This window comes from Palaemon carinicauda, chromosome 1 (genome assembly GCF_036898095.1).
Source record: "Palaemon carinicauda isolate YSFRI2023 chromosome 1, ASM3689809v2, whole genome shotgun sequence".
In the NCBI taxonomy this organism is placed as follows: domain Eukaryota; kingdom Metazoa; phylum Arthropoda; class Malacostraca; order Decapoda; family Palaemonidae; genus Palaemon; species Palaemon carinicauda.
The window spans coordinates 212,078,700-212,101,199 of NC_090725.1; the positions used below are offsets into that span (position 1 = coordinate 212,078,700).

General features: G+C 35.5%; 1 protein-coding gene across 7 annotated transcripts in view; it reads right to left on the bottom strand.

Annotated features, from left to right (window-relative positions):
* Positions 1 to 22,500, bottom strand: part of LOC137653849 (kielin/chordin-like protein) — a 352,325-nt gene that overhangs the window by 229,097 nt on the left and 100,728 nt on the right. For 4 of the 7 annotated variants that reach the window (XM_068387508.1, XM_068387507.1, XM_068387528.1 and 1 more), the window contains exons 8-17: positions 20,009 to 20,128; positions 19,667 to 19,786; positions 19,067 to 19,186; positions 18,721 to 18,840; positions 18,121 to 18,240; positions 17,791 to 17,907; positions 10,694 to 10,813; positions 10,349 to 10,468; positions 9,726 to 9,845; positions 9,434 to 9,553 (exon numbers count right to left, since the gene is read on the bottom strand). In XM_068387508.1, coding sequence (XP_068243609.1) covers positions 9,434 to 9,553; positions 9,726 to 9,845; positions 10,349 to 10,468; positions 10,694 to 10,813; positions 17,791 to 17,907; positions 18,121 to 18,240; positions 18,721 to 18,840; positions 19,067 to 19,186; positions 19,667 to 19,786; positions 20,009 to 20,128 — 1,197 coding nt within the window. The remainder of the gene's footprint in view (positions 1 to 9,433; positions 9,554 to 9,725; positions 9,846 to 10,348; positions 10,469 to 10,693; positions 10,814 to 17,790; positions 17,908 to 18,120; positions 18,241 to 18,720; positions 18,841 to 19,066; positions 19,187 to 19,666; positions 19,787 to 20,008; positions 20,129 to 22,500) is intronic. The other 3 variants (XM_068387509.1, XM_068387513.1, XM_068387520.1) reach the window with 3 other exon arrangements.

Sequence of the window (22,500 nt, forward strand, 5' to 3'; positions counted from 1 at the left end):
CCACATGATTGTTTGTCCTCGGTACGTTATTCAGAGTACGGTCATGTACATTCCACATTTCGATAGGGAAAAGAGGTCCAACTCTCTGTCTCCGTTCACCTCTTCCACGTTGGACACCAGTATAGGTCTGCTCAAAATAAGTATTAATAAGTTCTTTAAAATAAACAAACAACTGTTTCAAGAATAGCCTGTAGGATAGTGATTGTTTAACGAAGATAGTTCTTCGAAATAAACAAACAACTGTTTCAATACTAGTCTGTAGGATGGTGATTGTTTAACAAAGATAGTTGTTTAAAATAATCACCCACATATATATATATATATATATATATATATATATATATACATTTATATAGTAAAAAATGTTGTAAACATTTAAACCTTCAGTTATTGATATGAAATAAACAAAGTTTCATTTGGTCTAATGATTAAATAAATGAAAGAAAATAAAAAATATAGAAAATATGGGTGGAACTTTTGTGGGTGGAATTTTACATGGGTGAAATTTTCGTGGGTGGAATTTGGTGGGTGGAATTTTCGTGGGTGGAATTTTCGGACCACGGGTGCGAGAGCCCGACCATGTCCGAGACGGATTTTATAATTCTTTCGCCGCCAGCCCGTAAACTGGGTACCATTCTCCCACATTCCCATTGATTATCTCCCTAATCAGATACTAGTTACCACCATGAGATCCTGCTCTCCTATTGGTCAGCATCCACTGTACTGCATCCCATCGTGCATCTAAGCATTGGCGTTCCTATGTCTTTTCGTTTTGGCAGCGGTATCATACGCATTGACTTAGTATTTGTGATTTCGCTTTCGCAATAATTGTACAGTACTGTATCGTGTGTGATATTACGTTACATCATTAGCCATTGGTCCTTTGAAAGTCGCTAATGTCAAGGGAAAGAAGAGGATGATGCTTTCCATGGAGATGAAGATGGAAATAATCAAGAAATACGAGGCTGGCGTGCGGTTAAGTGTGCTCGCAAAGAAATATGGCCCAAATCCGTGTACGATAGGAACGATCTTGAAGCAGAAGGAAGCTATCAAAGCAACAACACCCTTTAAGGTCGTGACTGTTTTCTCCAGCAAGAGGAGCCACATCCACGAGGAGATGGAGAGACTGCTGCTTGTCTGGGTAAAGGATAAAGGAATGGCTGGAGACACTATCATCAAAGCGATAATTAGCCAGAAAACCAGCGCCATTTTCGGTGATCTCGTGCTTGCTGAGGCTGAAGCTGACCCACGAGAAGGATCACCAAAGCAGGAAACCCCAGAGTTCAAGGCTTGTCGTGGGGGGTTTGAAAATTTTAAGAGACGCTCAGGCATTCATTCGGTGGTGCGTCATGGGGAGGCTGCAAGCTCGGACACGAAAGCCTTTGTTAAGACATTTGACCAGTTGACTGTCCGGGAAGGCTACAGTCCCCAGCAAGTCTTCAATTGCAACGAGACAGGGGTTTATTGGAAAAAAATGCCTCGTCGAACGTACACCACAGCAGAAGAAAAGAGGCTACCTGGGCATAAGCTTACCCTTGTACTCTGAGCAAATGTCAGTGGGGATTGCAAGGTGAAATTCCTGCTGGTGTATCACTCCGATACTCCTCGAGCCTTCAAGACCCACAAAGTCACTAAGAAAAATCTAAACGTTTTGTGGAGGGCTAATGGAAAAGCCTGGGTAACAACACAATTGTTCATCGAGGGGAAAAATATTTATTTTGGCCCGATTGTGAAAAAGTATTTGGAAGAGAAGCGCCTCCCTATGAAATGACTGCTGGTGCTGGACAATGCCCCTGCTCACCCTCCTGCCCTCGATGAATATATTGTAGCAGAATATTCCTTCATCAATGTTCTCTATCTTCCACCGAACACCACCCCTCTCCTCCAGCCCATAGACCAACAAGTGATTTCAAACTTCAAGAAGCTTTATACAAAAAATCTCTCAAGAGATGTTTCAAAATCATTGAGAGCACGAACCTCACCCATCGCCAATTTTGGGAGGAGCATTTTGATATTGTTATATGCCTCAAAATCATCGATCAAGCATGGCAGGAGGTTTCGAGGTGCACCTTGAACTCTGCTTGGAAGAAGCTTGGCCTTATGACGTTTCCGCATGAGATTTCCAGGGCTTCCAAGCAGACCAAGCTGAAGCCAATTCTGAAAATGTTGACGATCCTGAACCTGTTGCTCAATCTGAAGTTGCTGAGATTGTTACACTCAAGAATTCCATGGGTCTGTAAGTTGATGAGCCCGACATTGATGAGCTTATCGAGGAGCACCAAGAGGAACTTACGACGGATGACCTGAAGGACTTTGAGGCCATGCAAGTGAACATCGTTCAGGAAGAGTACAGCAGGAGGGAGGGGGGGGGGGGAGGAAGATGCCCCACTGACAACAGCAGAAATTAAGGAGGGTCTAGGTGGCTACTTTAAAGTGGTAGCTCTCGTAGAAAAGAGACACCCAGAAAAAATTCTCACAGGTCATGCGCTTGAGTATTGTAATGAAGTTTGCCTGAGTCCTTTCAAGAAAATTTTAAGAAGCAGGCAGAAACAAGCTTCTTTGGACGATTATTTAAGAAAAAGGCCACCAAATGCCAGCTCAGAAACGAAAGAAAAGGGGCAGTGATGAAGAAAATATGGTGTAATTAAATTTAGAAAATACAAAATGTAAAGTAAAAAAAAAAGAAAAATGAAAAAAAAAAGAAATTTTATTTCAAGTTTATTGTAAAGTTAAGTGTTAATATTTCCTGCCATTTGTAAATGTTTCCTAAAGTTAAGTGTTAATGTTTTCTGTCATTCATACATCTGTTTTGTAAAGATAAGTGTTTACGTTTTCTGCCACATGTAAACGTTTTCCGCCCTTTTCATCCTCCTCTACCGTCCCGCACTTCATTGCCTCACTCCAAATCTGGATCTAGAATCCGGATCCGGATCATCTCCAAAATTTAATGGGATCGTCCATGATTTAAGATCTATCGGTGGTAAAAATTTGGTAAAAATCCATCGAGTAGTTTTGACATAATCCTGTCCACAGACACACAAATAGATAAATAAATAAACTAGAATCCAGATCTGGATCATCTCCAAAGTTTAATGGGATTGTCCATGTCCTAAGGCATATCTTTAGTGAAAATTTCATCAAAATCCGTCGAGTAGTTTTGAAGTAATCCCGTCTACAGACATACAAATAAATATTCAGACTTGATCACAATACCTCCTTGGCAGAGCCAATAACCTTTTCGAGATAATTACCCAAAAACAGCAATTAGTTAATTGTCCTCTAATTCCCGAATTTTAATTCTTTATCTTATTCATCGTAATGATAGACTCAAAGGAGGGCAACATAATTTTAACTAAGAATGGCATAGCATTTTTGGTCAATGGCTAATTATGGACCCTCAGCCCAAAGAACAAATTAGGGACACTATCTCTACCACCTTTCAGTTTGTGTAAATACAACAGTACAGCTCTTACCGAACAAAGGAAACTATTTTCTCCCGAACTGTCTTCATCTCATTTTAGTGAATAGACATGAAAAAATTGAGACAGACTCTACAGTAAGTCTTAAAATCCTTTATGGCTCTGGTAGAGGGTAAAAGAGAGATCATTTTGCATTCCCCTACCCTCATTGACAATGCTTATAATTCACTCATGTGTTTAACCGACGCTATATCCAACAGAAAAAGTGTTTTACTTGTGATATCCTAAAAAGAGATTTTCCATCGACTCTAAGCTTGCCCCTTTTAAATACTGTAAAATCTCATTCAAATTCCAGAAAGTTGACCTTGATACTGAAGGCTTCTTAATACTGAACAATCTGAACACAACGAATATAATACCTGAAACAGAAAGAGCTAATCCCAAATGCTTCAGTACAGGAATTAGACATGGCTCTATATCCCTTTATGGTTGAAATAGAAAGTTTCATATCGTAAAAAAGAAAACAAATGAAACTTAACAATATCCTCCAAACTAGTTTTAGTCTTGGACAAATTCTTAAATTTACAGCAAATTAAGCCTTACATTGCCTTGATAAAAGTTACTGATAGACTTTAGAACCTATAGTAGACAGTCTGGAGGAATTTATAAAACCTTTGTTTCTGAGAATGGTGGATAGTCTCTATGCGTCCAGATGTAGTGTGGATGGGCTTGAATGTATCACCTTCAATATTGGTTGCTTGAGCAGATTGATTCTGTACAGCAACCTTCCTTTGGTGATCCAACATGGGCCACAGATCTGTGAACTATTCTCTCTGTGGTTCAAAGAGGCACTGAACTTGTTTAGCACCTGCCAAATCATGGTAAATGGAGGGAATATATAAAAATCTAGATTTGACCCATCATATAACAGATCATCTACCGATCAAGCTAAGGGATCGGGCACAGGTGAAGAAAAACCTATTATCTTTTTGTTCCGTGATGTGGCGAACCTCTTTACATTCAGGAAATCCCACTACCTTCAAATCTATCCACAAATTAAGGGATTTAGAGACCATTCATTTGGTAAAATCTGATTCTTCTTGAGTGGTTTGCCAGTACATTTAATTTAAAAAAAGTGAACTGCAGAAGTAGAGTGATTCCTCTCAGACATGTCAACGATAACAGTTCGGCTGCTATTCCATACAGGGGAGGTGATCTTGCACCCCCTTGCTTCATGGTATCAGCTAGTGCCGTCATATTGTCCAAAAACACTGACGCTGTCTTCCTTACTATAAATGACTCCTGATTTGAAGTCTTCAATACCGCTAGTTACTCTAAGCACTTGATGTATAGCTTTGTCTCCTGCGAGGTCTATTTCCCTGACATATGTAAATTGTCCAGTTGTTCCCCATCCTTCATGCGACTCATTTATGAACAGAGATAGGTCTGGGATTATTAACTTCCAAGACTCCTTGTAACAAGCAACCGCGATCGCACCACCAATTCATTCAGTGAAGTCAATTTATCATCTGTGCGATAGTTACAGCATCTAGATAAGTCATCTCGTTTCATTGTGATTCAAGATGAAATTGAAAAACCCCCATCTTCAGAAGCCCAGTGGTACAAATTTCTCCAAGAAGGCCAAGGTTCCTAGAAGCATCATCAACATTCCCAACAACATGTATTTCAATGTTTTGAATCTTTATAGCAAAAGAAGAAAGAAATTGTGCCTCTTCTCTGGTGGAAAACCTAAAAAGGAACTGTTGCTATTATTATTCCCAAACATAAAATATTCTATGTTGGACCCAAGAGAGACTTCTTGACATTGACTAACACCCCCAACCGAACCAACAAACTGAGTTACAAATCTTATTGAAATCTAGTCATCTCCAATGAATCGCTTAAAATTAGCCATTCGTCCAGGTAAAAAATGAGTCAGGTTTCAGTATCTGTAACCATTTCGAGATCTGGGCCATCATTCTGGTGAACACGTGAGGTCATTCTCAGCCCATAATGTAGGCACTTGAGCTGATACAGTTTTGATTTGTAGACAAAGTGAAGGTACTTCCTTGAATCTAGAAGAATCGAAATGTGAAAATATGCATCCAAGAGGTCTAGAAGAACTTTCAATCTTTTTGTTTGATCACTCCAAGAACTTTATAAACACTGAAAACTTGAGTGCTGAGACATCTACAACTGGTCTCCAACCTCCTGAGCTTTTGGAGATTAGGAATAATCTCTTGTAGAACCCCGGGGAAAGGTTTATGAACTATTCTATCAACTCCTTCTCTTAAAAGTTTCACAATTTCTAATTGCAGTAACTGAGCTCTTGCTGAATTGGTAAGATACTTTGGATACAGGACCGGTTCCTTTGATAAAGGTGTGCTGGTAGTCAGTGATATTCATTAGCATTTATTTTACCACAGCCAATACCGACTAGTCAGGCTGCAGTTTTTTCAAAACAGGGAAGAAGTGGGACACTCTTCCCCCCTACTGGATGTCATTCATACTCTTGTATGATAAGATTTTTGAGTTTGGTTGGCAATCCTTCTGGAACATCTACCGTAACAAAATTTTGTTGTTACCTCTTGAACGGAAAGGCCTCCTTGTTGGCCCATCTGAGATTGAGAAATATGAATAATAATTGGAAGGTTGGGTATTTCAAAAAACCGACCTCAGGAAATTGGTTTGAGTTCTGTTTTCTATTTGATCAACAACTTAATCAATGCTAACTCCATCTAACACAGGTCTCAAAATAGTAGTAGAAATTAATATTTGTTTTGTGCCAATAATACAGATCTTTTAATCCCACAAAACACAAAGGTTCAGCAGTCCAATGTGAAAGTTTGATCCAAATCCTGATGTTCATCAGATTTTTCTTCTATGAGATTAGAAACAATCCCTATGATAGACTCTGCAGAGGAAAAGTGACAAATTACACTCCCTATCTGAATCCCTACAAATACTGTAATACAGTACCCCTTTAGTTAACCAACTTGCATAAAATAAATTTAGAGAACTTCTTTTATGGGGTACAATGATTAGATAAAGACTGGTTAATAATAGCAATCCAAGACAAAGTCAAGTACTTGATTAGTCTTGTACAAATTAGCACATCTCTTTGTTAAAGAGGGTCAAAGCACTAAACGTGAACCTGAATGGCCAGTCTTATCTGAATCCGAGATGATTCTTTAAATCTATTCATAACCAATTTGGAGAGTTGAGGTGTGTAAACTGTCTTGGAAGTAGCCCCTTTTTCTGATTTAGTAGAAAAAGACAATTTCGAACTTACCTTAATCAATTTATTATGGTATAAATCAACAATAATGTTAGAATAAGACTGAAAAGGCGATACTTCCTCACATTCATTGTCGTCTATCTTAAGTTTCTCTCTTCTTCATTTTCCTGTCCGGCAGGTAAAGCTTTGAACATCACCTGATCTGCAGTTTGTTTATCCTTTGTAAAGGGGGTATCTGTGGGAAAACGTAGACTCATTTGATTTGGCTGTACTAGTGCCTACATTAACTCCGGTAACATTATGTGAGATGAGCTATTGGCCAACCGTGCAAGCAAACGGTGTACATTGTTGTCTGAAACATGATGAAAATTATCAATTATATATAATCTTCATTCAACCCCTCAGAGTTTAAAGGAATCATACAATATGCCATGCCATTCACATAAGTATTATGAGACTGATGAGACGCACTTATTAAAGCGAGTGGAGAAATATTTGAATCAATACATTCCACTTGGTCTTCTGCCTCACAATTTCACAATCTAGTTGTCTTATAAAGTCACTAGAATTGTGGGTTTGCAAGGGTTTACTAGTAGAAGGAACTAAAGTATGTAAAGATTGAGGCTCTGTGTGAGGCTATCAAATTTATGAAGCACAGCGTACTTCCAGAACCATTACGGAATGAAACCATAGCAATATTAGATTGATCTTGTAGGGCTGGGTTAGGTTTAGCAGTGGGGGATGAAGGACCAGAATTACCATGACTGAGGGAGGATTCACTATACTTCTGAAGTTTAACAAAGGGAAGAAAGGGATGTCATGAGCTTGTGAAGCTCATCAATATTCAAAGGCGGCTGAACTTGCATGTTATCTAAAGGTGAAGGAGTGTCATTATCGTTGCCATCCCCACTATAATTACTTAGCCTATTCTTTCCCAGCTTTTTCCCTCACCTAAAGAGCAAGTTCTTTTTTTTTCTTAACTAAGAGCAAGTTCTTTTTTTTCCTTAACTAAGAGCATGTTCTTTTTTAAGTTTAGAACTGTTAACTTGATCAGCAACCATTGAAACATACTTTTCTAAGAGTGGTACCAATTGTGAAATATACTCTTTAAACTATCTTTAAATTGCATTATTGGCCCCAATTCAAGATACAAATGGAATGAGGATCATGATCTTCCAAAATTAATTTCCATTTACATTAAAGGCAATAATTGTTAATCAAACCAGGGGGAAACATCTTAATACGCAGTAGGTAAACAATCTGGAGAGTGTGTGATCATGGCTCGTTGACAAAGATTACTTAAAACAAAGGTAGCTGACATGGAAATCCTTGGCTTCTTACCTCTTACTGTTAGAAGGTTCCATTCCCTTTTTAAGGGCATGTATTTATTGAAGTGAAAGAAAATGGTAAAATTCTAAAATTTTTTAAATTTTATGAGTAAGCTTCGATTAAACTGGGTTTCCGGAGAAGAAGCCATATGAACATCAGGGGAGATTCATAGAAAGAAATGACTTACGGAGGTCTTGCTAAGATAAAGCTGAATTATGTCCCATCCTATTGCCGTGTGTGTACACTGGCTCATCTTTCCCAGGGAACAATGGGGTATTATAATTTTTAGGAAAAACATTTTACAGTATTCTCAAAAAGATTGTTACATCTCTTCTTGAAGTACTGTAATAGCATATGAATCCTAAGTATGATTCAATTAAAATATGTTTATATTTCACACTTCAGTCAAGCAAAAACTTGCTTGAGTGTTCATACCAAAATTCTTTAGTTTAATTCTATATAATAATCACAAAATCAAGTTGTTCTTAAAGATATTATGCAAAAAAAAAAAAAAAAAAAAAAAAAAAAAACATTGGTTACACCCTGTTTTCTTGTAAAAAAGACATATCTAACCCTTATTTGTAATTACTACAGCGCTGGATGTCATAGTTATTAATGGGACAATGTATTATAAGGTCTCTTTTTCTCTCGATCTAACTCTTAAGTTGAAGATGAATCTAGTATTATCTTATAAGTTATTCAGGCAAAATAACTGTCACTACTTTAATTTAAACAGCAATATTTTGCTAAGGAAAAACAGTTTATCATTGACTAGATTTTCTGGTATAAGCAGCCTCTACCTTATTGAATTGGTTATAAAAGTAAAATAGGATGTCATTAGTTACAAGGGAATGATAAGCTAGGTTTATCAAAATCCTAAGGATTTCCTATGCCAAAGTAGAGGGTTTCAGACAAAGGAGTGCTATATGGCATTGCTCGGGAGAAACTTACATTAGTACCAGAATACTGAATAATAAAAATAGAGAAAAAATGCAAGATAAATAATGTTCAATGAAGAAAAGGGTAAGATTTAACATAGAAAAAAGAAGTGGGAGAGAGCAGTTAGATACTGAGGATGGATGACAAAAATTATTACACTTATTACCAATCAATGTTTAATCTTGGAATTGGAAAACCATCTACTGTGATGAAATCTATTTCACAAGTATAAGAAAGGGTTACTGTATTACAAAAGTGGACAATTTATCATCCCACTCCCAACTTGCCTTGAAGCTAGTTTTTCCAAATTTACAATAAAGACTATAAAAAGATGATTGCAAAGTATAGGTGTTGAAAGGTGATTTACCATCAAACAAACTTCCTGAGCATTTTATCCTATAAAACTAAAATAAATTCTTCCCAGCACTATATAATAGGGAAAAATTATATCAGAGAACTACACATGACAGTTTCACCACTTTAAAAAAAATCAGAAAGATATACAAACCCTGAGTGCATGCAATTTCAGTGCAAATTGCTCTTCCTTCTACACAATTGCACCAATTACAATCTCTCTTCCAACGGGAGTTTCCTTCACATTCTGGCTCATCTGTTTGTTCTGGAATTCCTGTTAAATTTGGTATAAATACTTCAGAACTAACACAAAAAAATAATCATATGAAGATGAATCTAGTATTATCTTATAAGTTATTCAGGCAAAATAACTGTCACTACTTTAATTTAAACAGCAATATTTTCTATGGATTTTAATTCAGTCTACTTATGACAGAAATCTCTACCTTCAGGGCATAATCTTTTGGTGCATAGTCCTAATCCATTGTTGCAGCGGCACCAATTGCAGTTCTCTTTCCACCTTGAGCCATTTGTACAAACTTCCTCAAATTCCCGAGTGTCAATGCCTGAACAAAAAAATCGAGAAATGTATCGACAATAAAGAAATTCATGCGAATAGCACATGAATATTCTATCAATCTAGTAGAAAAATAATTAAATATTTCTGTAGAAAGCTGCATAATTGGGATATATGGGATTTTCCCCCTTTCTTCACAAGCTCTTTCATCTTATAAAGGTGCTAGGTACTTTCTAATCTTTCTTGTAAATATACCAGGGACAATGTAAGGGTAAACATGCAGAATAATCTGGTTTCAAAATTATCAATATAATGGAAAAAAGTTTATTTTGTTGGAGTTTATCTCCTTTTCTTTATTAGGCCTTGCAACATTGCTTATCAAGACTGGCTGAGGATGCTTTGCCATTAAAACTAAATAGTTAACCAGTTTATAATATAAAAGAATGTCTTCAGAGTATCCAATAATATTTATGTTCTTAATGTATTTTATTATCAAAATCTAAAATTCCTGAAATTTTCACCAGTTAAAATGAATTTCAGAGATATACAAACCCTGCGTGCAGGCAATTTCAGTGCAAATTGCTCTTCCTTCTACACAATTGCACCAATTACAATCTCTCTTCCACCGAGAGTTTCCTTCACATTCTGGCTCATCTGCTTGTTCTGGAAGCCCTGTTAAATTTGATAACATAAATTCTTCTGAGCTGACACAAAAAAATAATTATATAAAGAGGAATCTGATCTCATTTTACAAATTTTTCATGAAAAAAAAAATTCACTACTTTAATCTAAACAGATTTTGTATGGATTTTAATTCGTTACACCTATGCTTGAAACTAATATCCTGAAATTAAATGGTTATAAGAATTAAGTCTTGTGATTATTATAAATCTTTACCTTCAGGGCATAATCTTCTGGTGCATAGTCCTGCTCCATTGTTGCAGCGGCACCAATTGCAGTTCTCTTTCCATCTGGAGCCATTTGTACAAACTTCTTGAGATTCCCGGGTATCAACGCCTGAAGAAAATTTGAGAAAATATACCTTCAATTATTATATTCCTAAAAATAGCATGAGAATATTTCACCAATCTAATAGTTAAATAATTATATATTCATAAAGCTGTTTAATAGGATATTAAATATTTTACCCATTTCTTACCAAAACTCTGTCATCTCATATAGGTAGACCTACTTGTTATTTTCTGAAGGTCTTCCTTGTAAACATTTAATGGGCTAAGGGGCAGTAAATTCACTGGTTTATATTCCGTCATGTAATCATGTTTTGAAATTATTGATACAATGGAAAAAAGTTAAGTCTATGGGAATTTATCTCCTATTCTTTATTATATCGTAAAATAATGGAGTTCTAATAACAAAATTTCATATTTCTATACTCACCTGATTTTCACATTACTTCTCTCATGAAGCTTTGTTATATTGACCTTTATCCCATACCTTAAAAAGTCTTATTTTATCTCCTTCCAATGAACTTAGACCTCTAGTAAAGTAATTGAATAATATAGTGGCTAATTGCCAATGATAGCAGCTTAGCCTAGCAACACTGCCTCTGTCTTCAGTAATAAAGTCAAAACTATTCACTATCGTCTTGATACCAACAGCCAGAAGGAGGGATGTGTATGAACATCAGGCGAGTATAAAAATAAATTTTATCACTAAAATTTTTTTCATGTCTATGAACCTACCCTGATATTCATATTACTGAATCTAACACTATGATACGGGGGGGGGGGGGGGGGGGGGTTTCCCAATGAAAGAAAGAGACAGGTCATTTATAGTTTTCAGGAAGAAAATAAAAATCTAAATTCTAGAATCACCTGTAGTCTAGTTTTTAGTAAAAAAAAAATATCACCTTATCCCTTAATAAAACTATTTATATTAACCACTAAAACATACAACTAAACTCAAATTTTCAAAACAAGAAAAATAACAAATAGTTCAAATGCATAAATATTATTAGACGGCAATATTAGCTACCACATTTTAAAAGCTCAACAATCTTGATAAGGGATCCTGGATTCCTATACAGGCATAATGATTACAGAATGATGACTTGTTATACCATTTATCTGGTGCTGAAACCATTCCTGTAAAAATTAATAGATGTAGATGCAGTTCCAATGACATAAAACCTTACTTTAAAATTTTCCATTATACTTGGATCAAACTCTTTATGAGCCGCCTTGACTAGAGTTTCAGCATAATAGTACAAAGCATTTTTGGACAGAGGACGAAATGGAACACTAATCCCACAAACTAAATTAGGACCACTACCCCTAATACTCGTAGCCTTGTCCAAATAATGGTGAAGAAGTCTACTAGACAAAGAAATCATTTTTTTTATGTAATGTTCATCTTTTCCAAAGAGGGATTATGAAAAATTGTGGCAAGCCTTTAGTCTTAAAATTATTCTTAACTCTAAATTTGGCAAAAGACACAAATTCATCTTACAAAGCCTATCTTAACCCTAATGCATGGTGTGTGTATTTATGTGCACATAAGACACACTGGGTCAAGGATTGTGTAGATTTATTTATATACATTTCATATGAACCATGTGCCTGTAAGTTGCAATTTTTTTGTGGGCGAATGTATGACAACATGATTTAAAATAGCAATTGGCAATTTTTAAAGCACCCATTTCAGTGAATGGTGGGATATTAGGATCCAGGCTACCATCTCAATCTTCTAACTAACAATCTAATTGTTTAAAATAGCTGCTAGGATTGCAAGAAGGCGATAGTTTCACAGCAAGAGAGCCAGGAGTAAATAAAGAATTTAAGGCTGTATGAGAGGATCTCAGATCTGTGATGTGCTGTAAATCATCAGAACTCATATTGAATGGAGCAATAGAACCACCACTCAACTTGGTGAGTTAGGTTAGGGTTTAAAATAAGACAGATTACTTCAGAATCATTGCCTTTAAACGAAGACTTGCTGACCTTAGATTTCACAAACAAATAAAGGCTACAGGAAATAAGAGCTTGCGAAGCTCATCACTATCAAAGCTATACTTGTTAGGTGCTGTAATGGAAGTCAATGTTAGTGTGTCATTATTGTCATCATCCCCACTATAATCATCAAGCATAGTCTTCTCCAGATGTTCCCTGCACTAAAAGCAAGTTTCCTTTTATGGTTTGAACTTTCGATTTGGTCAATAACCATAGCGACATACTTTTCCATATGAGGGACACTAAGGGCTTCACACTCCTCAGAACGGGTATCTAATCACAATACTGCCCCCAATATGATACAAAGCAGACTTTGGATCATGATCACCCAGATAAAAATCCCTTCAACAAGTTATGCAGTAATTACTAGCCTACCAATGAGAAAATATCTCTAAAAACACTTTAAACCTAAATAACCTACCAATCTGGAATATGGGGCCTACTGCTTAACCCAGCAGTGATGCAGACACTGAAGTATGTCCCTAACAATTTCTGCCTCATATGTAAACCCACGGATGGAGACCGGAAAAAATGGATAGGATGTGAATGTAATAGATTCTACCGTGAGAAATGTGTGTATATAGTGATAGGCATCACTGATAATGAACGGAACAACCTACGTTGGTTATGCCCACACTGTGTAGGTGATGCCAGACAAGCCAATTTATTAATATCAAAATTAAAGGAAGAAGTGAAAGGGAGAGAATTGGCCCTGAACGAAGATGACGCGAAAATAGACGACTTAGAAAACAAACTTGCGGACCTTAGCGCAAACGCAGCAAATTTCACCCAGACTACCGACCTCATGAATATGGAATCAATTAAGGTAACACTTCAAACATTGATGGACCCAAAAAACCGAGAAACCGGCATTTGGTGACAAAGTTAAGGAAAAAAATCTGTTGGTAATTAAAATCAATAAAACAACTAAAATTACTGAAAGAAAACGCAAAGTTGAGCAAGCACTTAAAGACATTCCTACACTTAACATGAGGTCAACTACGAATGTAAATGTTGTTGTAAACTTTGCAAACAAAATGATCAGAGAAGAGGCGGCAAACAAAATTCAGACATTGGTGGCTGACACTGAAACGAGAAAAATCGGAAAACTAAAACCAAAAATAATGATATGCAATGTGTACAATGATGAAGATGATGTAGTAAATGCTTTCATTCAAAGAAATCGCTGCCTGGACCAAATCCAAAATATAGAAGAGAAGATAAGTGTATTCCTGAAGAAAAATGCTTCAGGGGGGACCACACACTATGTGCTAAAATGTGATCCTAAAGTTCAGAGGGCTATTCATGATAATGGGGACAAAGTTTCGTTACGATGGGGTACTTATAACATACGTGATAGGTACCACGTGATCACCTGCTACCACTGTCAGAGGTATGGACATCTTGAAAAAGATTGCAAGTCTAAGAATGATGATAAAGTCTGCAAGAAATATTCAGGAAAACATTCCACCAAGGAGTGTAATTCACAAGTGTCAAAGTGTATAAACTGCATAAAGTTAAACAAACCAGGTGACCACATAGTAAATTCTAGAGACTGCAAAGCTTATGACTTGGAATTGAAAAGACTTGCAGAAAATACTGATCATGGTTACAAAGGATGTCATAAACTGTGGCTATGTAAATATACAATGTGTAGGTAATAAGACTATTAAAATTTGAGAATTGATAAACGAGAAATATTTGGACATACTGTACTAGCATGCTCTGAAACATGGTTAAAATATCTTGGACAAGGCAAAAATCACTGAAATGACACTCACCTTACACACCTTTCACATACCTTGAGAAGGTAGGTCCGGTATGGGTGTTGGACTCTTTATTCATAAAAGTTACTCAAATCTTGAAATGTTGAAAAGAACTAGTGTAACAAGCTTTGAATATATAGAAATAAACTTCACGAAAAAAAACAGTAAAATATCCTTCGTAACACTCTACAAACCTCCGAGAACAGACACTCGTATCTTTTTTGAAGAATTCGGTGCTCTCAGTAAGATGATTATCATGGAGAAAAACAAATCAGTTATCTGTGGAGACTTCAATTTTTGGATGGATGACGCATCAAATCCTAACGCTTTGGCATTTAGTGAGTTATTAGAATCATATCGACTAGTGAATAATGTCAACTGTACAACTACTTTAACTAGGCATACGTTGGACTTAGTTTTAAGAGATGACATGAATAATATTGTATATGATATAAAAATTGAAGAGAAATGCACTATCTCCCCAGTACACAAACTTATCACGTTTAGTCTACCTCTACAGAAACATGCATTAGTAAAGAAAATAAACTTTAGACATAAGTCCAATTTTTCTCCTACCATATTTATTGAAGAAGTTACAAAGATAATAAATGATGCTATCAACATTCCCTGTGATCATGATGACCAACGTCTATTGAGAGCTAAGCGTGTTAACTGTCTTATGACCACTTATAATAAAGTGAATAAAAGTGAATATGATACCATGTGCCCAACGATGGAAAAGACTATAACTGTTAAAGACCAATCTTCTTGGTTTGATGGAGAGACTTTGGTGAAAAAGAGGGAAATAAGACGTAAAGAAAGAAAGAGGAATAGGTTAAAAACTGAACGTACTTGGGTAGAATAGAAAACTGCTGCTTGTCAAAATAACTACCAACTAAACCAAAACAAAAAGTGAATGCTATAAGAGAAAGATCCTCGAAGCAGAAACAGACATAAATAAGTTATATCATCTCCTAAATGGTATAATGGGAAATGTAAAAGAAAAGAAGCTACCTGATGGCTACAGTGACCAGGAACTAGCAAATAATTTTCTAGTACAGTGTATTCTTTAAAAATAAAATTGAAAATATAACCAGGTCATTTGTAAATACTTAACATCAAATTAATGATACACCAGGCACACATACAAAATTAATAAGATTTAGCAACATAACACAAGATGACATCACCAGAATTATCGAGAGAGCAAAGAAAACAAACTGCGCGATCGATCCTAAGCCAATATCTGAAGTAATTGGAGAGAGAAACTTTTCTAGTCTAGGCAATATAATAATGAGAATAGCAAATGCAAGCATTGATGAATGTAAGTTTCCCAAATCTGAGAAAATGGCTATAGCCACACCAGTTCTGAAAAATGCACTGGACTACCAGAAATTAAGCTTATATAGACCTATTTCAAATCTATCTTTTGTTTCAAAAGTGATTGAATACAAAATTCTTGAACAAAGAGTCAGTCATTTAGAAGTAATAGAAGCTTTTGCCTGACAACCAATCTGCTTACAGAAAACTATACTCTATGGAGACAGCCATCTGCTCTGTTGTAAATGATATGCTGGAAATGATGGATGAAAATAAATGTGGTATTTTAATATTGCTCGATCTCTGTGCTGCTTTTGATACAGTTGTGCATGAGCTGCTACTAAATGATCTATGGTCCATCGACGTTGAAGATCAAGCTTTCGAAAACCTAAAAGACTATTTAGTTGGCAGAAATTACTATGTACATATTGGAAATTCTTATTCATCATATGAACCCTTAAACAGAGGGGTACCCCAGGGCCTGATCTTATTCTGCATCTATACTATTGGTCTATCGAAAATACTACAAAGGAATGGTGTGAAGCTCAAACTATTTGCAGATGACACACAATTTTACTTCTCCATAAATGATATAGATGACACTACTAAAACTCTAAACCGAATCCTTGATAATGTTAGAGAATGGATGACATTAAAACAACTAAAATTAAATGAGAACAAAACTGAATTCATGGTGGTGAGTGAGAGAAACAGTGTGAGAAACTTGGGTGATATTCAAATGAACATAAATAATGACTTGGTGCTGCTATCTAGTAAAGTTCGAGATTTAGGTGTATTTCTCGACTGTAACCCGTCTCTAAATGCCCACATAAATAATGTAATAAAAACTGCTGGTTATCACCTAAGAAATATTGAGTTTATAAAAAAGTACCAGGACGAAAATTCTGTAAAGAAACTTGTGATAAACTGTGTTATTACCTGGATTGACTACTGCAACTCTATCTATTACAATTTACCAAAAGTGTAACTTGAGAAATTACAAAACATAATAAAAAGAGGAGCAAGACATAAAAGGTGTCCCACCTAGAGAAAGGATCATCCCTATATTAATTGATTTACACTGGGTGCCGATAAAAGCAAGAATTGAATTTAAAATATGTACAATAACCCAGCAGGTTATCAGAACCGGTCGTCCAAAATACTTAAGACAATTGCTACATATTGCGCAGCCAACAAATCGTGTCGACACGAGAATAGTTACAGATGGCTTCAAACTATTGGAACCTAGATATGTCTACTTTAGGCTCCAGAGCCTTTAAAAATGCAGCCCCGAGACTATATAATAAGCTCCCACGAAACATCCAAATGATTGAAGACATTAAGGCTTTCAAGAGGAAACTGAGGAAACTGAAGACTTTCTTATTTCAACAGTCATTCAACAGTGACGATTTAACAGTAAATGAACAATTCGCGATATGAAACGTTAAATACTCAGAACAAACAAGGTATAACGACAGTGGAGGTCCTGTAGAGAGTGGGGTTCCCTTGCTGTATGGGACTGGAAAAGCAGCCGTCAAAGTAAAAGTAAACTAAGTAAAGAAGTCAAAGGCAGCATGGCTTGGAAAAACCATTGGCATTAGCCAATGGAATGTCTGTTTACTTTACTAGAGGCCTAAATCTATTAAAAGGATAAGTAAACGGGAAATTTCTAATCGTAATCGTCGACATAACCGAGCTTCAGGAGCGAAGAAACATGAACATCAATAGAGGTTCATAGAAATAATTACTGTACTTATTAAAAGACTAGTAGAAAATTATGTGGCATTAAAGCAAAATACAGTAGTTAACCATCTTATCATATAACAATATGTCTTCAGAAGATACAATAATGCATAAATACCATTCATTGTATTTTTGTATCAAAATTAATATTCCTAGAAGTTACACTAAATACAACAAATATAAAAATTATACAAACCCTGAGTGCAGGCAATTTCAGTGCAAATTGCTCTTCCTTCTACACAATTGCACCAATTACAATCTCTCTTCCACCGAGAGTTTCCTTCACATTCTGGCTCATCTGCTTCTGGAATTCCTGTTAAATTTGAGAATAAAAATTCTTCAGAAATGTCACAGACAAAATAATCATATAAAGATGAGACTGGGCTTATTCTAATAAATTACTTGTGCAACAAAAGCTCTCATTACTTTATTTCAAACTGTAAAATTTCCTATGAATTTTAATTCATTGTCTCCATAGTTCAGAGGGTTATAAGAATCAACTCTTGTGATTATTATAAATCTCTACCTTCAGGGCATAATCTTTTGGTGCATAGTACTAATCCATTGATGCAGCGGCACCAATTGCAGTTCTCTTTCCATCTGGAGCCATTTGTACAAACTTCCTCAAATTCCCGAGTATCAATACCTGAAAAAAATAAAATTGAGAAAATGTTTCGACAATAAAGAAATTCTAGCGAATAGCACATGAATATTCTAGCAATCTGTAGAAAGCTCCATAATTGGAATATATGGGATTTCCCCCTTTCTTCACAATCTCTTTCACCTTATAAAGGTGCTAGGTATTTTCTAATCTCTCTTGTAAATATACCAGGGACAATGTGAGGGTAAACCAGCAGCCTAATCTGGTTTCAAAACTATTAATATAATGGAAAAAAGTTTAGTTTGTTGGAGTTTATCTCCTTTTCTTTATTAGGCCTTGCAACATTGCTTATCAAGACTGGCTGAGGATGCTTTGCCATTAAAACTAAATAGTTAACCAGTTTATAATATAAAAGAATGTCTTCAGAGTATCCAATAATATTTATGTTCTTAATGTATTTTATTATCAAAATCTAAAATTCCTGAAATTTTCACCAGTTAAAATGAATTTCAGAGATATACAAACCCTGAGTGCAGGCAATTTCAGTGCAAATTGCTCTTCCTTCTACACAATTGCACCAATTACAATCTCTCTTCCACCGAGAGTTTCCTTCACATTCTGGCTCATCTGCTTGTTCTGGAAGCCCTGTTAAATTTGATAACATAAATTTTTGAGGAGTGACACAAAAAAAATAGTCAAATGAAGAGGAATCTGGTCTTATTCTATAAATGTTTCATGAAAAAAACATTCACTACTAGAATCTATACAGAAGTTTTTATAAATTCTAATTCATTGCACCTATGCTAGAAATTAATATCCTGACATTAAAAGGTTATAGGAATCAACTCTTGTCATAATTAGAAATCTCTACCTTCAGGGCATAATCTTTTGGTGCATAGTCCTACTCCATTGTTGCAGCGGCACCAATTGCAGTTCTCTTTCCATCTGGAGCCATTTGTACAAACATCTTGAGATTCCCGGGTATCAACGCCTTAAAAAAAACCAGAGAAAATATATCATCAAAAAAGAAATTCTTGAGAACAATATATAAACATTCCAGCAATCTGGTAGTTAAATACTTCATAAAGCTGTACATTTGGGATCAAGGGATTTTTTTTTCTTTTTTTCACAAGCTCTTTCAACTTACAAAGAAGCTTGCTACTTTCTAACCTTCTTTCTTGTAAATATACCAGGGACAATGTTACAGTAAATTTGCAGATTTATATTCTATCATACAGCATAAGCCTGTTTCAAAATTACAGTATTAATGATATGGAAAATGTCAAGTTTGTTGGAGTTCATCTCCTTTCCTTTACTTAGCATTGAAAGAATTACCGATCTTATCCTATAAAAATATGTCTTCAGAGCATCCAATAATGTAAAACTATGAATGATCTTACTGTATTTTCTTATTGAAATTTATATTCCTAAAAATTTGATCAATTACAATGAATTTTAGAGATATACAAACCCTGAGTGCATGCAATTTCAGTGCAAATTGCTCTTCCTTCTACACAATTGCACCAATTACAATCTCTCTTCCACCGAGAGTTTCCTTCACATTCTGGCTCATCTGCTTGTTCTGGAAGCCCTGTTAAATTTGAGAATAAAAATTCTATAGAACTGTCATAAACAAAGTAATCATGTAAAGACGAATATGGTATAATTTTGTAAATTATTAGAACAACAAAAACTGTCACTACTTTAACAGTAAAATTTTCAGATTTAAATTCATTGCATCTATACCAGAAAGTAATTTTCATAAATCAATAGGTTAGAAGAATTAACTCTTGTGATTATTTTAAATCTTTACCTTCAGGGCACAATCTTTTGGTGCATAGTCCTGCTCCATTGTTGCAGTGGCACCAATTGCAGTCCTCTCTCCATCTGGAGCCATTTGTACATACTTCCTCAGATTCCTGAGTATCAACGCCTAAAAGAAAAAAAAAATTGAGAAAATTAAGAACTCTTTATGAGCCAAAGTATTTCAATTCATCATTATGAAGAATGTTACAACATTTATTTTCGTGAATAAGCAGGCTTAGAGCTACCACAAACCCATTTACGCAATGGGGTAACATTACAAATTCTCCAACATGTGCAAAATGAACTTCTTGGTAACTTGCAAAAACAATATAACAGACAACTTAGGAGCTATTAAATCTTCTGTTTGTATTAAAACAAATGAAAATACCATATATATATTTATATGTATGTGCATATCCATATTTACATATATATTCAGTCAGCCCACGATATTCGCGAGTTCTATCTTTGGGAAATTAGGGATTCGTCCTTTCACGATACAGAGAACCATATTATTATTATTATTATTATTATTATTATTATTACTAGCCAAGCAATAACCCTAGTTGGAAAAGCAAGATGCTTTAAGCCCAAGGGCTCCAACAGGGAAAATAGCCCAGTGAGGAAAGGAAATAGGAAATAAATAAATGAGAATAAATTAACAATATATCATTCTAAAAAAACAGTAAAAGCGTCAAAACAGATATGTCATATATAAACTATTAACAACGTCAAAAACAGATATGTCATATATAAACTATAAAAAGACTCATGTCAGCCTGGTCAACATAAAAACATTTGCTCCAACTTTGAACTTTTGAAGTTCTACTGATTCAACTACCCGGTTAGGAAGATCATTCCATAACTTGGTAGCAGCTGGAATAAAACTTCTAAAATACTGTGTAGTATTCAGCCTCAGGATGGAAAAGGCCTGGCTATTAGAATTAACTGCCTGCCTAGTATTACGAACAGGATGGAATTGTCCAGGAAGATCTGAATGTAGAGGATGCTCAGAGTTATGAAAAATCTTATGCAACATGCATAATGAACTAATTGAACGACGGTGTCAAAGATTAATATCTAAATCAGGAATAAAATAAAATTTCACTTATTTGCGGTTTCACAATAAGTACTCTCACCACCACGATCCTTTGCACCAGACCATCCTTACCTTGTCTCCCACTCAGCACATCACAACTTGATAGCTAATACATGTAAATTATTCAGTGATAATCCATTTTAAAGTAATTATAACAATAAAACTCTCTCTCTCTCTCTCTCTCTCTCTCTCTCTCTCTCTCTCTCTCTCTCTCTCTCTCTCTCTCTGTGTTCGTGTGTGTGTGGCACTAGGTCCATATGACACCCAACAAAAGAAAGGCACTACAAGGATGGAAACTAGGCAATGTTCCTCCAACCTAAACAAAGGGACCAAAAGAAAAACCTGGCAACTACAGAACTGTGTATCTAACTTGTGTCTTGCCAACTTCTTTAATCAATTACAGTAGATTCAATAGTAGAACATAAAGGGAAAAACAAAATTCTGATAGACAGCCAACATGGTTTTAGACATGAAAAGATCCTGTGGGGCAAATCTGTTGGAAGTTTTCCACATTTTAGCATTTACTAAAAATAAACAGGGCAATAGATAATATTTACCTAGACTTTCAAAATACTTTTAACGAAGCCCCTCATAAAAAAATGATGTTTAACATTTAAGCACTAGGCACCATTGACGAGCCAGCTGAATGGATTGAAGATTAGCTGACAAACAGAAAACAGACAGTTGTAATCAATGGAGAAGCCTCAGTGGACAGCTGTTACAAGCAGAGTACCTCAAGGCTCTGTCTTTGGCACATTACTATTTCTGATTTACATTAACGGCATAAATTTAGGATTAACAAGTAGAATAGCCAAATTTGCAGATGATACTAAACTGGGCATAAATGTTATAAAAAAAATCAGAAGATGTAAAAGCCTTAAGATGGATCTAATTAAGTTAGGCGAATGGTCCAGTAAATGGAAAATGACTTCCTACTGTGGAAAATGCAAAGTTATGCAGCTAGGTTATTGTAACCGCAAATACTGCTGGGTAATGAAATAGAAAGTGTGGACCAGGAGAAAGATCTCATCATTATTATTAACAAAGATATGAAATTCACCAAACAGAGCATAAAAGCTGAAAAGAAAGCACAAAACTAATAGGTTATGTAATGAGACAATTCAGATACAGAAACAACTGTACTTTAGATGTACACATCACTAGTAAGACCCCATCTAGAATACAAAATAAAATTCTGGGCTCAAAGTATTTGGAAAAATATAGATTGACTGGAAGAAGTACAAGCTAGGCCCATCAAACTAGTTCCAACACTAAGGCAATTTGGATAAAGACGGAGTATGGAACATTTTAACTTAATTGATCTATAAAATCGACAACTAAGGGGCCAGTTAATATAGACATTCAAAATTCCTAAAGGAGTAACAAATGTAGATTACAAC